The sequence below is a fragment of the Triturus cristatus genome, chromosome 9, assembly GCF_964204655.1.
Source record: "Triturus cristatus chromosome 9, aTriCri1.1, whole genome shotgun sequence".
NCBI lineage: Eukaryota > Metazoa > Chordata > Amphibia > Caudata > Salamandridae > Triturus > Triturus cristatus.
Window position 1 is genome coordinate 1,272,641,723 of NC_140592.1, and position 17,408 is coordinate 1,272,659,130.

The following is a 17,408-nucleotide window of genomic DNA, read 5'->3' on the forward strand; positions in this document are numbered from 1 at the left end:
CTATAATAAGAGATGAAGGTGTGCTCTAGAAGGAGATACACAAATACCTTAGAGTGAAAAGCCTTATCTAAGGGGACCAGAGCGCTCCCAGTGTGGGGTCATTCTTGACGCCCATTGGTAATTTTTTTTTCTGAGCTCACAATCGGGCTCTCACGTTGAAAGGGGACACAGCACGATGTTCAAAGTACGTCCAATACCTGCCATTGTTATCTGAGAAAGTATTCACTCGCACTCTGATCTGGACTGCTGTGTCGAATGCTTCCAGGTCAGGAAAAGTTCTTCACACCAGCGGACCTCTTTCTTCCTCCACCAAATTCCATAATGTTTCTTTTAGCTCAGTGGGTGGGGGTTCAGATTCAACCTAGGGCACTTCTGATCAATACTGGCATAATTTCAAGGGAGATAATTCCCATCCTTATTCCACTACCTAACTTTACAACATTAATTTGTATGTGGAAAGGACTTCGTTCTGATTAAGGGCTTCACTGCTACTAGACATGATCAGGTTATAACTTGGTATCGCAACATGTAAAGTAAAAGCAGTTCTATCAATAATCTTGTGTTTTGTACCATCGCTGGGAGCAGTGCGTAATTGATCATTGTCTGTTCCACACTCCTAAGACCAGAGATATTTTGTTATCTGCATACATATCGTTATCGGCCTTCAAGGACTCCCATACACAAATGTATATAGAAATTAATACAATTCTAGCTATCATGACTAAGAATTTTCAGTTCTATTAAGAACACAGAGGTAAGGGTCAAGCTTTTAACTTTGTTACTTTTCCAAATCTGGCTGACCACCCCTGGGTCTGCAGCGGTATAAAGCATTGCCACGGTAACGATCTACCATTCTCCACATCTGCATGCCCCCTGGAAAGAGGACTGGCCAGGCGAGCACCCTCAGCCTGGTACAGTTGCTCCAGAATTAGGCTGGTTGCAGACCTTTTTGAATGGGGTCTGAACCCTATCCAGAGCTGCAAATGTGCTAAAGAATCTTGCCAGTTCCTTCACAAAAGCGCCTCAAAAAAGCATCTCTTTCGCCGAGGTATCTGCATCAGAGGTAGCTAACTCCCCAAGTTTTGGATCTACCCTGAGAGTAAAAGAGCATTGGTGCTCAGACGAGCTGGCACAGTTAGACCTGCCCAGTTGAATGCTGTACTCACCCCACCAGCACATCTGGGTTCATAGGCATGCCCTTCTACTCACCCAGGTATGCCATTTGAAGGGTCTTAGTTGTAGGTAATTCAGCACAATAAACCATAAGACATTATTGGCAAAATATAAAAAAAAAAATCTTTACCACCATAGTTTGTGCCAATCTTTTCAGTATGTCCTCTTTGCACATCAATTGTTTTCAGAGCTGAACACATTATCGACCACATACTGTTGTTTTTTCATTAGAAAATATTTTTTTTCTTTTTTTCAAAATGTAAAAGCATGTTATTATTATAATTAGAATAGCAAAAAAGTGCAAGTCCTTCAGTACAGTAATTACACAGCATTTTAGGAAAAATGCAGCCCATTGTAAGCCTTCAACGGGATGTATGCATGTTTCCCTAGTGTCCATAAATATACCCTGAGGTAGTTTTGACATATAAAAGTCCAAGGGTCATGTTGGTTTCTATTCCCAAAAGATCATTTTTATAAATGGAATCAATCTTTCCTATCCATTTTTATCTATCTAGATGAACTCCTCAAGGAATAAAAAAAGTTGACGTGTTTCGACTGCCGCTCTGCGGCCTCATCAGGACACAGTTAGATTGGACTATCTGAAATCACCTGTGGAGTGTAGGAGAAAAAATTAATGGCAGGCTTCCAAAATTGTTAGCTCACCGGTAGTTGAACTTGTGATTCCCCTCAAGTTCAATCCTAAGAGCTAGTGGCCCAACATCCGTGATCTTATAACGGTCTTGTTTGGTATGTGCAGCAGGTGCCTTCTATTTTCTCTACTATGCTAAGGGCTCCATGGTGGTGTTGGCAGTCATTATTCTTTATATACGTTTGCTTCTGTAGTCACCTGCGCGCCCAGACACAACTAAATTGCAAACCTCGTTCCTTGAGGAGTTCATCCAGAAAGATACAAACCGATAGGAAAGATCGATTCCATTTATAAAACAACATTTTAGGTATGCAAACAAATGTGACCATCGAACTTTTATATACTGAACTACATCAGAGTAGAGAAACGTGTATTGACCCCTGTTAAATACTTACAATGGACAGTGTTTTCGTAAAATGTTGTGTAACCAATGTACTTAAGCACTTGACATTATTTAGATATTGCACATTAGAGTTATAATTGATGCTTTGAAAAATGAAAGAATGTAAAAAAAAAAACAATGAATGGAAACACATTCATATGTGGTTGATAATATTTCTAGCTATGGTAACAAGCATTTACAATGCAATGGTCTCGGCATTGGTAAAGTTAGAGCTATTGGCATTGCTCATGACATTATTTTTGTTTATGTTTCTAAAACATTTAAAGAAACGGCATTGTCATGAGCAATGCCAATAGCTCTAACTTTAACAATGCCGAGACCGTTGCATTGTAAATGCTTGTATCATAGTAGGTTTGGGCTTAAACAGCGCAGTCAGCAAAGGACAGTGCGATAAAAATCCAGAGCTTGTTTATGATGCCGCACGTTTGGTAGGGGTTACATACCTGTTTACCGACGGAAATAAGACGGGGTTACTCACATTTTCCTTTTAAATAAAATGGATTAAACAATACAGAACATGTGCAGGTCACTGCAGAGAAGCATGAGATTCCACTTACTGAGGCCGGCATCGAGGACCTAGGTTGCGCACAGGTCCGTGGTGGTCACCCGGCAGAGCAGCCCCATGTCACCCCTAGATTCTGCCCGGGCCGCCCTCTGGGATAGAGTGAACCCAGAGACTCGAAGCACCATCCCGGGCGGTCGCTAAGGACTCTTTGCAGGTGTAACCAAGGGACGGCGAGCCTTAGGAGCTAAATTACACAAAACGGGTGACGTATAAGAAGGACTCAAATAAAGCATCCGACCTGACGTAGACCGCGGCCATCTTGGAATGGGAAAGCTCTCCGATGAAAGGAGGGCGAGGAGATACGAGTAAAGGCTTAGAGGCGTTGATACATTTTACGTTCCTTTGTTTAATTGACTTCATGAAATGTAGAATTACGGATAAAATCGTTCAATGATGTGGCGGAGTCAATTAAGAAGGCCATGGCCGGGGGCCCATAGCTGCAAAGTTCAGACAAGCATGTGTGCTTTTGTGTGACATTTCCGTGGTTTCAAAGCTTTTCCTTAATATCTCGTGCCGAGTTAAAATATGACTCATGAGGTCTTGGGCCATCCCACAATATCCGACACTGCGCGTATTAAGTATGCCTGTAACTTGATGGGGGAGAGGGCCAGAGGTGCGGCGTCTGTGACAGGAAAGTGATGCCTCCTTTAACAAAGAAAAACAAGGAGATCAGGTGAGGGAGCAACGCCGGGACACCACCGCCTTTCTCTGAGGCAGAGCAGAAATGCCTCGGAGAAAGGGAGTGTCCTTTTCGGATTCGGGGGCGTGTTTTGATGTTGTCTCCTCCCTGAGACTTTTCGCAAAAAACACGCCCCCCGATCCGAAAAGGACGGGGCATGATTGGAGTGACGGGACCTCTTCTCCAATGGCTGGCCAGCATTTACTAGGCCAGCCAATGGAGAACAGGGGAGAAGAGGGGCGGGTTCAAGCCCCTCTTCTCCCAATTCATTATCTCTCGCGAGCGAGACTGCGCAAGCGCAGCCATCGCTAGCCGAGACCTAAAAAGTCTCAGAATGGAAAGAAAAGAAGGACTGAATAAACCACTCAATCCTGACATGGGGCAACTTGAACACTCTTTCGACAGATACGGAAACCACTTATTAAGTGGGATGAAATGCCCCCGCTTGCATATTAAAAGGATATTATTACATGTGGCCTCCTACACAAGACTTTGGGGCTTGCAATATTATTATGCGCCGCTGGGGGGCATAAAATGCTGGTAAACCATGATGCGGGTTGTACCCATTAACTTTCTGTATTCCAAGTAGGTTGGAGTATCATCGTAAAGCAGGGGAGATAGTTCAGCAGGTTGGGTGCCTGTGGTGGGAGTCTACTGAATCTGTACACCACAAGTTCAATACCCTCACACCTTTGTGCCTCGATTTCTATTAATACCGATAAAATGTTTTACATAGCGCTTTTTACCACATTTCGAGTCACTGTACATACCACGTGTACACAATACCACTCACTTTATTAACCCCGAAAGCTGAAAGGCTGAATCCACCGAGCCTGGCATCAAACCTGTAACATGCAGGCTTCACACACATTCCAGAGGGGAGTATAACATACATAACAGATGTCTCCCCACTTGGTGTGTTTGAAAGATGTGTTACCAGACAACTGTTCGAGTGAAACAGAAACCCTGTTTCTAGGCCTGTGTTTTCATTTAGCACAATGCATTCTGGAAGATGTAGTCAGAAAGTCTCCTCGATCGGGCTGAAACAACGTGATATTCATGGGGACATGGAGGCTCCTGGCATGCCCAGCCGTGGGTGGTTGGGCACTGGCAACATAGTTGTGGAAGAAATACAAGACCGCAAATCACCGGAGGTGCACAAAAGCATTACGATTCTTACTGCCTTCAGGGAGGGAACATCAGGTTTCAGCTCTTCAACACTTCCAGCCCAACCCCCATGCCCCGCCCCCTCACGGTTTGACTGGATTAGTAAGGGTTAATGGGAGACACATGTGGTCTAGAATAGATGCTGCTTGCTTGTACTGCCTGGTCTAAAACATGTAAGCTAATTTCGGTCATATTATCAAAACGTGTTTCAGTGTTTCCATAGTGCCTACATGTCGCTGAAGTGCAGCTGCAATGCCCAATGCCTTCGAACGCATCTGGAAGGTTACGCGTGGCTGATGGGAGCACAGATTCTAGGGCAAACCGCGTGGAACACAATATACATAGTAAGCTCTCAAGTTAAAAACGAGAATGCTCCCGCCTCTCTATTTGTGCCTCGCATGAAGCAAGCTCATTGGGTACAAAAATATTGACGTAGGTTTTGTGTGTGAGCGTAGTAGGGAGCGGGTATACATCACAGAAGACTTCATGGTGGTAGACGCTTCGAGTGAGGGCGCCTGTGAACGGTCAGCCGCCAAGATGAGCAATCGTCATGAATCCTGGGAGAGGGATCACTCCTGGGAGAGGGATCACAACACCAGAGAGCACGGTCTGGGAGTAGCAAAGCCCATTGTAACGTGCCCACGGCCCCACGGGCGCATCTCACTGCTGGACCGAACCCCATCTCCTCAGCGTCAGCAGACTACGACACAACGTACAGTGTAGATTCCCTTAATACCCCCTTTTTAACCCCTAATTGTTAAACCTCAGGGTCGACGTCACGTGTAAAGCGAGCATCCTTAACTGAACACTTTACTCCTGTAAAATGTTTACTGCCACGCTCACGACGGCCCACCCACCCAGGCTCCCAAGTAGGCGCGATGGAGCCACCGTACGTACAACAGTTATTTGCGAATGCTCACAGACTACCTGGCAGAAAAATACACACACACGCAGCACATGGCCTGTCAGAGGATTATCTCGGTCTGTGAAACAAACATTGGCACAATAAAGTTTACCTTATAGGTTTCCTCCCCTGCTTTCTCTGGTAGCTTGTCCAGCAGCAACAAAGTGTCCATTCGCCATAAAGCCAGCTCTCTCAAGCGTCCCTCAAATCAAAAATCCCCTCCCTGCCTCCTTCACAGCGGCATGACGTCATGCGGGAAGGGGGCGGCCCTGCCCCTGACACAGTCCATACAAAGAGACCCTTTTAACTTAAAAAAAAAAAAGATAAATATATGATGACGTTTAGGGAGTAGAGTAAAGGAAGTGGTTGAGCTATTTCGCGAGGTTTTTTTTTGGTCTGGAATGCGGGCGCCGAGGAAATCTCCATTGTGCAGAGGTGCAGGGACGCGGCGATGAAGAGACCGGTGCCGTGTAGATGTTCGCTGTCCAGTGGGTCAAATGAGGGGCCGAGCACACCTGGAAGGTTTGTTGCCAGAATATCGAGCTTCTCAAATCGACATGCAAAAATATCGCGATCGGAATATCGACTGCCCGAAAATCAAGATGGTAAGTTTACTGGATATGGGTTTACATTACTTAACGTGTCATGTGTGTACCGTGTGTATTTTCAAAATACCTAGAAGTGGAGTTAAGAATATTCGCTGGAGAGAGTCGGTCTTTTTACGAACAAGGAGATCAGGTGAGGGAGCAACGCCGGGACACCACCGCCTTTCTCCGAGGCAGAGAAGAACTGCCTCGGAGAAACGCAGCCTCCTTTTCGGATTCGGGGGCGTGTTTTGCTGTTGTCTCCTCCCGGAGACTTTTCGCAAAAAACACGCCCCCCGATCCGAAAAGGACGGGGCATGATTGGAGTGACGGGACCTCTTCTCCAATGGCTGGCCAGCATTTACTAGGCCAGCCAATGGAGAACAGGGTAGAAGAGGGGCGGGTGCAAGCCCCTCTTCTCCCAAGTCATTATCTCTCGCGAGCGAGACTGCGCAAGCGCAGCCATCGCTAGCCGAGACCTAAAAACTGATGTACAATGAGGACACATCAAAAAGACTGATAAAAAATATTGCTCTTGAAATTCTGCCAATAATGGCTTATGCTTTATTGTGCTAAATAGCCTACATGCCAATCAGTCCTGAAGGGACTAATTTTATACATAGATTAGTTAGCCCAGGTTCCACAGGGTTAGTTGGTTTGCCACGCACTTCTTACAATGTAAAGGATCTTAGTGAAGGGCCCACGCAGATCCAAGAGCTTGTCTTCAAAAGCTTTCCACGACCTATCTGTTCTCTTCTTGGGGTGTTGTGAGAACTTGTCAATAAAACTCCACATTTTGGAAGTAATCGCTACACAACCCTCCAGAGAAGGATTCCAACACTCAGATGGTTGTGTACTTTATCAGAGGATGTCCTGAGCAGTGTGTGGATTTAAGCCACTACAGCTGTGGAAGGGAACCATTTAGTCGATCTAAGATGTATGACGTCCTCAAGACTAACATTAAAAAACGGAAAAAGACCCAACAGAACTCAAATTCAGTTCATCATACTATGCCCCCATTTTTTTCTGAATGCCTGTTGCATCAGCTGCCAGGACTATTGATCTTTGCCTTATCAGAATCAACATTACCAGCACTCTCATGCCTGGGGATCGACGACTATGGATCTGCCAAGAAAAGCAGTCTTTTAATCTCTCAAAAACCTACGCATGCAGTGACTGCTCTGGCCTTAGCTTTCACTCCTTGGAGTCTGCAGTGGAAACTGTGGCTTAGCCACATTGGAACCACAATCATCCCACGGTTGTGCACGGGATTGTAGTTGTTCGCTTGACAGTTTCAATTCAAGTGCAATGGCGTTGTTATCTACAGCTACCCAAAAACCATCCTCAAGATAACATGAGGATGACTCCCTGATGAAAATCTAGAGAGCCGGCCTACACAACAGGTCCCTTGAGGTAAATAACAGAGACTCTTTAGAGCCCAAGCATGGGAGGGACAAGGGCGACTAAGCGGCGCGTTAACACTCAGTAGGTGCCGGCGGGTATGGGAACTCAGTGCTGCTACTCTTGTACTCAAGTGCCCCTCATAGGCCAGTGTCAACTACCAGAAACAAACGTGAACAATATTAGAATGACATAAACCAACAGCATTTTACATAAGAAAACACAAAACCGAGCCAAGCCCATGACAGTGAATGCAGAGCAGCAAAGAAAGAAGCAGCCAAGATGACGGGGATGTTCTATTAACTGTAGAAACTATATAATGATTGGTAATGGCTTGGCATTTGTAGTTTTTGGCTTCACTGTGAGGTCATTGTAGTTTGTTTGATATGTTTCTGTAACTTTGCTGCTGTGTGGTGAAGGAGGTTGACAAGATAATCCTTGCCTCTGGTCCTGGCACAGGATATGAACTCAGCGATCAATTGTTGAAGTTGGACCCTAATGGAATTAGTAGGAAAAAACACAGGATGACTCTAGGATATGATCAGGGGTTAAGGTAACTGGTGCTGGTGTAGTGTACACAGGATGCTGACTGGCTACTCCTCCCACACCTGGTATCATTTATTTGAGGTGCACAGTGTCATCGCTCTGCTGACGTCCTCTATGCGTTGGGGCCCATTTACAGTATGTTCTGCATACAGTGGATTATTGACCTGAAAATGCCCCAGTGAAATGGTCTACAGTCTGTTCAGTGTACACAGAAATATGTGTCTGGCAGAGCCCCATGTCATCTGGTTTATTCTATCAGAGTGATGGGGTCCAACTGGGCTCTCTCAGAGTTAGGACTTGTGTATAGCCTGTTCTGTGCAGACAGGGTGATGGGTCTTCCTGCGCATCACAGTTCTGAGTCAAGAGTCCTTGGGATCAGTGGTAGAGTTGTTGTCATTGGCCAACAGCACCTCTCGGCTCTCATAGCTCCAGAAGTCGGTCAGGTCCATGAAGATGCTACTCACGGTGTCCTTCTGTCCACTCCGGATCAGATCCTGCAGAATATCACAGTTCCGAGTCAAGAGACATTGGGATCAGTAGTAGAGCTGTCAGTGGCCATCAGTACCTCTCAGCTCTCATAGCTCCAGACGTCGGTCAGGTCCATGAAGATGCTGCCCATGGCATCCCTCTGTCCACTCCAGATCAGATCCTGCAGATTGATGGGACTGTCTGCGTATCACAGTTCTGGGTTAAGAGTCCTCTGGATCATTGGTAGAGTCGTTGTCATTGGCCACCAGCACCTCTCGGTTCTCATAGCTCCAGAAGCCGGTCAGGTCCATGAGGATGCTGCTAACCGTGTCTCCCTGGCCGCTCTGGATCAGATCTTGCAGGGTGATCTTGAACGGGTCTTTGGGCTTTACCATATCGAAGATTTCATCCTAGAATAAACAACAAAGACATTATTATTTCACAATGGACTATGATGGTTACAGCAACAGTGCATGCAGGGCTATGATCAGTTAGGACTCGAAACACCTGTACTGACACATCAAGAAACAGTGCATGTTAAACACCTGAGCAGCTAGCACCTGGTGCAAAGGGAAGGCAAACCTATAGTGGGAAGATTCTCCATGCACAGCTGCTGAGAATATATGTTATTCGTTGGCTGGGGAGGGGACAAATAAACTGCAAACGTGCTAAAATTGACACCAGTAACAGAAGAAATCTGACTTTGGAATCTGGCAGGTCTGAGTTCTGATCCCAGCTTTGCTACCGGACATCCCCTTCCCCCCCACCCAGCATGCCAACCACACCACTCACGTTTGAGATGCTACTGCCACTGACACCACTGCATTTGTAATATGAGATGTTCCTTGATGCTAGCCCTGTACTATATTATATGGCTACTAAAAAAGTAACAAGTCAGCCTCTGGTCTCCCATGCCCCTTCTCATACACAAGTCTCACTTTTTTTGTCTTAAAGTGTTTCTGCAAACACGAGTCTTTATACCCAGCGCAATGTTTCAGTGTCTATGCTGTGTCCAGTAGTAGTATCAAATTATAAATAGATTGTACATGACACTGCTTTTAAAAAAATCTTACAGTGGTCAGAATATGCTGCAGTGTGTCAGTAACCAAGAATCCCAGGCTCACACATAGTTACAGAAGGGGTCTCATGCATATGTACAAGTTACTTACCTTCGGTAACGATGTATGTGGTAGAGACGATTCTAGCCGCAGATTCCTTCACGTAGAATTATCCCCAGGCATGAGACTGGACTCGGAAAACTTTCTTGCCCAGCATCGCTGAGCGCCAGGGGGCGGCACCACGCGACTCCGCCCTGACGTCTTCCGCGGGCGTGACGTCGGCGAGGTCACAGAAGCCCCATCCCGGCGATGGTTTGCTTCGGAGAACTTTTACGCACCACAACGCGGAGCCATCACAACAAAACTGAGGGGAGCATGGGAACAGTGTGCGAAAAAACCAGAGAAACAAAACAGACAGAAATAAAAGGTGAGGAACAGCACCAGTTGGCACCAAGGTACCAGGAGGTTACAACAGCAAAGTCAGAGCAGGGAAAGAACAGAGCACCACTGTGAGGAACAACTGTGTAAGCCAAGGCGATAGCAATAGTGGGCACCAAAGTACCAGAAGGCCATAGCAGTGAAGCCATAGCAGGGAAAGCGCAAAGCACCACTCCGTGGAACCACCGTGCAAGCCAAGGCGATAGCCATCCTGAGGGCACAAGCAGGTGAAAACGCCGTAACAGAAAGAGCGAGAGAGAGCCTGCAACCACAAACCACACAGGGAAGGGCCACAAGCCCAGAACAGAGGAGCAATAGCAATCCACCCCCAGACTAAACTGTAAAGGAGGCCCATATCCCCTGAAAGAAGCAGGAAGCCAAAGGACAGGCACAAGAATCCCCAACTTAGAAGACCTCAAGGGGATCAGAAACTCTAACCACAGAGGGAAAAGAGCAAAAGTAGGCCCCTACATGGGAGAGAAACCAGCTGGAGCGATGCCTAACCGGAAGAAAAAGAAGAAGACACCCACAGAAGACAAGCCACCCAGAGGGAGGCGAGCGCAGAAAACCAAGCTGAGGATCCTCGCAGAACGGGGAGGAAGGGCGGGTCGTGAAGGAATCTGCGGCTAGAATTGCCTCTACCAGATACATCGTTACCGAAGGTAAGTAACTTGTACATCTGATAGAGACTACTAGCCGCAGATTCCTTAATGTAGAGTAGATACCCTAGCCTTACCCAGAAGGGAGGAGGGCCTGTGAGAGAGCCTCCCCACCAAGAGAGACACAGGGCCCCAGCTGGGAACATGTCACAGGGACAAGAGGGGAAGAGCCAGGATATCCTAAGCCCAACCAAGGGAGAACCGCCCAACACCCTACAGGGGTAGACGGCGCCCGAAAAGCCTCAAGGAACACAAGGACCACCTCAAACCCCAAGGAGAAGAGGTAAAACCGGAGGCAGGGCCCACCATAAGAAACACATAAGACAGTGACAGAAAATTGCGGAACACACCTCGGCCGCAAGCAGCAGACAAGGCAGGAACGGCTCCACCGCCAATAGCGCAGGCGGAAGAAGAAAGGGACAGCTGCGCAAAGCCCCAGTGGAACCAGAGTGTCAAGAATTCCTGTCATGCGAGGGGAGGAAAACGGTAACCAGCGAAAACGGACTACATCTCCCAGGATGCTTAGCGGTTGAGAGGTTATGTAAACAGGAGAGCTGTTACATAACTCAAGGAAAACACGCCCTTATGTAAACAGGAGAGCTGTTACATAACTCAAGGCAAACACGCCCTTATGTAAACAGGAGAGCTGTTACATAACTCAAGGAAAACACGCCCTTATGTAAACAGGAGAGCTGTTACATAACTCAAGGCAAACACGCCCTTATGTAAACAGGAGAGCTGTTACATAACTCAAGGAAAACACGCCCTATAAAGGGAGGAACCGGGAGGTACAACGCTGTCGGATATTGTGTTTACACCGACGTACCTGCTTAGTGAAGAGCAGTGTTCCGGAGTGGTGCTCCAGTAAGGCAAGAACGGAGGTAGGTCGAGTCGTTACTCCCTGGGCCGTGTCTTGCCCCATCGTCACCTGTGAAGGACCCGGAAGCTCTACCGGATAACCATTGAGCTTCGCTTTTTGACTCGGCTGAGTCAAAGCGCAGTGGCGCTTTTGCTGGTTGGAGTCGTAACTCCCAGCCCGACCAGAGATACAGGGACTGCCAGCTGTAACGCACACCAGGAGGTGTTTGCCGCGTTACAGACTCGGAAGTCCACAGGATCGATCGAGCGGCTGCTCTCGGTTCAGTCTTCTTTGCTTGTGATTGGGGTATCGGTGACGCATCACCAGGAGGTGACTCCGCGTCCCGGTGCAGTCTGAGGAAGAGGTTGAGCGGCTGCTCCCTTCAGGTAGAGACCCCGGCTGGGTGTTTCCCTGACTCCTCGATTCTCCCCAACACTCTTCGTGCCCCTCACAGCCTACCGATTGGCATTGTCGGCCATTTCATTTCTGCCCTCTGTTGGCATACGCCGGGATCGGCGTATATGCAGAGGACGGTTAGGACCATCCGTGCTGTGGGCTGGTAACGTACTTAGCCTGGAGGATTCCAGTGACTATAACCTTTGTTTATTCCTTGTATTATTTTTGCCTTCATTAAAATAACTAAACCTTCACAAGTGGTTGCGTTCTCATTATCGTGTCTGTTAAACGATCCTGAGACGTTCAGGGCGTTACACAGAGGCAGGGGCACAAGGGAACACATCAAAGACCACAACGGCAGATTAGAACAAGCAGGCCCGCATGCGCAGCCAGCAGCAGGCAACACCACGGAATAGCGCACCCAGGACAAGCCAGATGCCAGACGAAGGCAGAGGCCAAGGAGGGCCAGGACACACCCCAAAGGAGGGGCCGGGCCGGAAAAACACACACACTGACCCACGAAGAAGTGGAACCAGGAAGAAAAGAAAAAGAGAGAGAGACGGAGGACGGACCGAGCCGTCCACCAGAACACAGAAGCCAAGGAAAGCCAGTCCCTCTGGAACACCAGACAGATGACCAAGCCGAAACAACAGAAGTGCAGAACCGCCACAACACGATGCTGCAGACAGCAGGCCAGACTGGTCAAGCGACGTGGCGAACAGGAGAAGGACGGACCTGGGCGCAATGCAAGCTGCCTCAAGACAATTGGCAAGAAGATTGCACCTGTGACATACCGTGACGCCACGGAGAGCAAGGAGCCCGAATAGGGCAACTATACCTCCCCAGCACATGATAGAGCTATGTAATAGCTACAATTACCCCACATAGGGCATGTTACGTCCCAAGAAAACATGGGAACACCTCTTAGGAAAAATCTCCGCAGCAGAGTACAAACAGAAAGACCTACGGGAAAACCGCTGACGGCTTGTCAATCAGCCAATAAAGAAGACACAGAAGGCCTAACCACAGGACCTACACGGCTTTACCAACAGCCAAAACCACACATCAAAAAACGGGCCGGACCAGCAGCCAAGAGCACCAAAGGGCCAACTGAAAGGCCCTGAATGCACACCAACCAGACAGAACACGCAACTGGGGCTGCCAAACACTAGACCCCAGAAGAACAAGGGGAGAACACCTCCCAGGGCACAACAGAGGAGCAACATCCAGGTTTACTGAGGGGGAGGAGGAGGAGGAGGACGAAGCCCCGCAAGGAACCGCTGAATAGCAGAATCAGCCGGGGCATGAAACAAAAGAGTGCCATCAAAAGGGAGGTCAACCAGACGCTCCCGAACATTCTCGGGAAAGACACTGTCCCTCAACCAAGCATGGCGACGGAGGGCCACAATCCCACAAGCAGGAAGTGGCTCTGGCCAACACGCAAAGTGTGTTGAGCGCCCGCAAGGCAGCACTGGAGGAAGCGAAGATGTTACGCCCGCACGAATCCAACCACCGGGCCTCCCATGACGGAGGAGACAACACTGAGGGCAAAGAAGGAAAGGCAGTCTGCAGAAAAGGGCCCCTGGTAGAAGGCTGGAAGGAAAGGCAGACAGGATCATGCGGAGCAGGACGGTGGCGGTGCAGAAGCGACTGGGGCACCAGGTCCCCCGTGGCAGGACGCCCCCAGGCTCCCAAGAGAGAATTATGAAGTGAAGCTTCAAAAGGAAGAAGCAGCTCCCGACCACCAGAGCCCTGATGGAGAACCTCCAGTAAATGGTCCACGGGGAAATGGGTAGCCGGGTCGCCCATGCGCAAAATCTCAGCGGCTGTGGAGACCGCCCGCACGAAGGCAGCACTCTCCTCCATAGGACAACGCGGAGGGGAGAGCAATTCCTCCGTGGGAGACGGCTGTAAACTAAGCCGGCCATCCCCCAGCCCAACCGGAGGAAGAAACTGCCAAGCGCGGACAGGAGAAGGCTGGACCGACGAGTGGGGAGCCTGTGGTAGGGTGGCGACGCTTGAGGCCGCCCAACCCGCAAAGCACCTGCGCCCCCCACAGGGCGGAGATCGAGCTTGGGAACAAGCTGCGGCACTTACCAACTGGCTAGCGACGCCCCTGCGACCTCTGAGGCGGACGATGTCGGAGACGGAAGCGGCGGGTCCTGGATCCTTCCGCGGGGGACAGGCGTGGCGACGACACTGACCTGGACATGAGTGCAGAAAGGAGCTTCATTCGGCGCTCCCGCCGGGACTTCGGCTTCATCTGCTGACAAGCCTCGCAGTCCGTGGAGTCATGGTGCTCCCCCAAATACCACATGCAAATGGGGTGAGGGTCCGTTGCCGACATCTGGCGTGCGCAATACGAGCACATCTTAAAACCCGAAGGCATCCGCACACTGCTCTCGAAAAAGAAACGCAAAGCGTAAAAAGAGGGCCTGAAAACAGGCCAGTGACACGATCCAGATCCGCGTGGCACGCGGAAAAGAAGGAAACTTACATCAGTGCGCGGGGGTGGGGCTTATGTGACCTCGCTGATGTCACGCCCGCGGAAGACGTCAGGGCGGAGTCGCTTGGTGCCGCCCCCCGGCGCGCAGAGATGCTGGGCAAGAAAGTTTTCCGGGTCCAGTCTCACGCCTGGGGATAATTCTACGTTAAGGAATCTGCGGCTGGTAGTCTCTATCAGATATGGCCTTTTCATCACATCTCTTTGGATGCCAGGGAGATGTGGCAAATATGGGGCCTGTAGCTCTGCAACTCTTGTGATCTGTGTCCAAGGAAGAGGGGCGTCTGTACTACTTTAATAGGGAAACCAACTATGTTGTGATATTCAACTTTCAGAGTTGGTAAAATATTGTTTCCCTCTTGTCCCCCGCTTGAACACACTGGGCCATTTTGAGTCCCACTTCATTTAAGAAGAAAGAAATCTCCAGCCTTGGCTCTGGAGATAGACACGCAAGCAGGCATGGGCTAGTCTGCACTAAGACAGATGCAGAATGAAAGTTGTTTCCTCTTTGCTGTTTTAAGTATTGCCCCAAGAATTAAGTCAATTTTGCTTATGTTTTCTTGCAGAAATCTTCCATTTACTCACAAAATGTGGGAAAATCCGTGTCACTGGCAATCCGGACGCGTGCCAGCATAGAAACAGTGTCTATAGATATCTACTTTCCACAGTTCACACTACCGGTGGATCTCTGGATTCCAGGTTTTATCTGTGTCCGTCAGTCTCCGTCTGCAGTCTATACGCCTTGTTTCAAACCACAGTAAGATATTATGCCATCTTGGAGTGACGTGTATTGCCACATCTATGTATTCTTGGGCTCAGTTAGAGTGCTCAGAGACCGCTCTTTCGGATTGTTCTCTAAGGTGGGTTGCCAACTTGTGGTGTGGCTGAGTTAGCTGGCTCTGAGGCATAGGACCCTGGTAAATACATGAATGATTGTTGATCTGGGATTGTAGACGCTGGCCTTTCATGGCCCTGGGTCACTCTTCTTAATGGGGCAGTATGTGCTTAATTTGTAAAAGAGCAAGTTACGAAGACCAAAGCTCTTTTCAGAAGCCTGTAGCCAGTGCAATTAAATGGGGGGTGCACTGAATAACATAGCTTTGAATCTACCTCATGCCTCTTTAATACATTAAAAACCACTTCCTAACCCTTTTTACTCTCTTGCAGGCTTCTCCGTTCTCTCTGAGACGTTTTTCCAGGTTTCTCTTCCTCAGTCTTTCCCCTTTGTGTGTTTTTCTCTCGCTTTTTCTCTGTAAATGTCTGATGCGGAAAAATGCATTTCAATCCCCAGCAATAAGTGCTATTGAGCCCAACGGCTCAAATCAAGCACTGGTGGCAGCAGGCAGAGCTGTGATTCTGGACACAGACGCAGCAGAGGACATCTGTCCGCGTCTGCCCCGCCGGTGGGTTGGACAGGGTCTGTGCACATATAGCATTAATTTCCAAAACTGGAGCTGCGTCGGTGTTCCTCCTCTTCACATTCATCTTCAACTAGGCCACAAATGGTTCACATAAAATTCAAAGTGTTGCATAATTAATTCAAATCATCGCAATGTAGAGGATCTCAAATGTTGCACATCATGACCGTGGAGACAAACGTATGGACTTCAGTGCAACTTCTTATTCCAAGTCTTAGGAATGATCATTATACAAGAGCCTTCCACATGCCAGGGATCAATGCTTGGAGCTGCATCCAACACATGCCAGGGATCAATGCTTGGAGCTGCATCCAACACATGCCAGGGATCAATGCTTGGAGCTGCATCCAACACACGCCAGGGATCAATGCTTGGAGCTGCATCCAACACACGCCAGGGATCAATGCTTGGAGCTGCATTCAGCACATGCCAGGGATCAATGCTTGAGCTGCATCCAACACATGCCAGGGATCAATGCTTGGAGCTGCATCCAACACATGCCAGGGATCAATGCTCGGAGCTGCATCCAACACATGCCAGGGATCAATGCCTGGAGCTGCATCCAACACATGCCAGGGATCAATGCTTGGAGCTGCATCCAACACATGCCAGGGATCAATGCTTGGAGCTTCATCCAACACATGCCAGGGATCAATGCTTGGAGCTGCATCCAACACATGCCAGGGATCAATGCTTGGAGCTGCGTCCAACACATGCCAGGGATCAATGCTTAGAGCTGCGTCCAACACATGCCAGGGATCAATACTCGGAGCTGCGTCCAGTGTGTCCTGTTGTTTGTGTTTTGTTCCTCTGCTTTTACCGCATTCCCTCAATGACCTCAGACCCGTCTTATTCTGATTTCTGTTGTTAAAGAAAGTGAAGACATTCGATGCGGTTGCGAGACATCAAGCTCATATGAGCTGAAGAAACACAAGTCTGGGCACCTTCTTAGCAGTCTGCTGTAATCAGCTTTTTTATTTTCCCAGTTCATTTTAATGCGCTTTAAACTAGCTATGTGGTAGGTCCGGTTTTCAAACACGGATTACATAAAGATCTAGTCTTTTTCTTACTCCGTAGCCCAGATTTGAACACTTTCCATGTTAGAATTGAGTCCCTGCCACAGGCATGCCATTAATCTTTTTCTTGTGCATATTTGGAATGGCGCCACCGAGAAATAGGCATGTGATATGGCAACGAGGGAGGAATCCAGTCAACTGAATTCCATTCTAATCTGAGTTTAGGGAAGTGAAAACAAGGTGCACTGTGCAGGATCAAACCACTGACCTCATTCACCCCAAAAAGATTCATTTCTGTAAACAGGACAGGTATACATTTGAAAAGAACTTGAAGACTGCAGAGGCATACTTGGGTGCACAGTGGCTTGAGTTGCAACCATGGCGTGTAACCATATGCCCAAGGTAGGTAACTGTTGCTGCACCAAATCCAGATTTAAAGAGTACAACATTTACTGTAGCCCTTTGAAGATTCGGCGTCAGAAAGTAATCCAATATACAAATCGATAACACTAATAATACGTG

At 48.4% G+C, this 17,408-nt stretch overlaps 1 protein-coding gene across 2 annotated transcripts in view; it reads right to left on the reverse strand.

Moving 5' to 3' along the window:
• Positions 1–7,707: 7,707 nt before the first annotated feature.
• PPP2R3C (protein phosphatase 2 regulatory subunit B''gamma) overlaps positions 7,708–17,408 on the reverse strand; it is a 91,775-nt gene continuing 82,074 nt past the window's right edge. For both annotated transcript variants that reach the window (XM_085627440.1, XM_085627439.1), the window contains one exon: positions 7,708–8,949. In XM_085627440.1, coding sequence (XP_085483566.1) covers positions 8,761–8,949 — 189 coding nt within the window. In that variant the 3' untranslated portion in view covers positions 7,708–8,760. The remainder of the gene's footprint in view (positions 8,950–17,408) is intronic.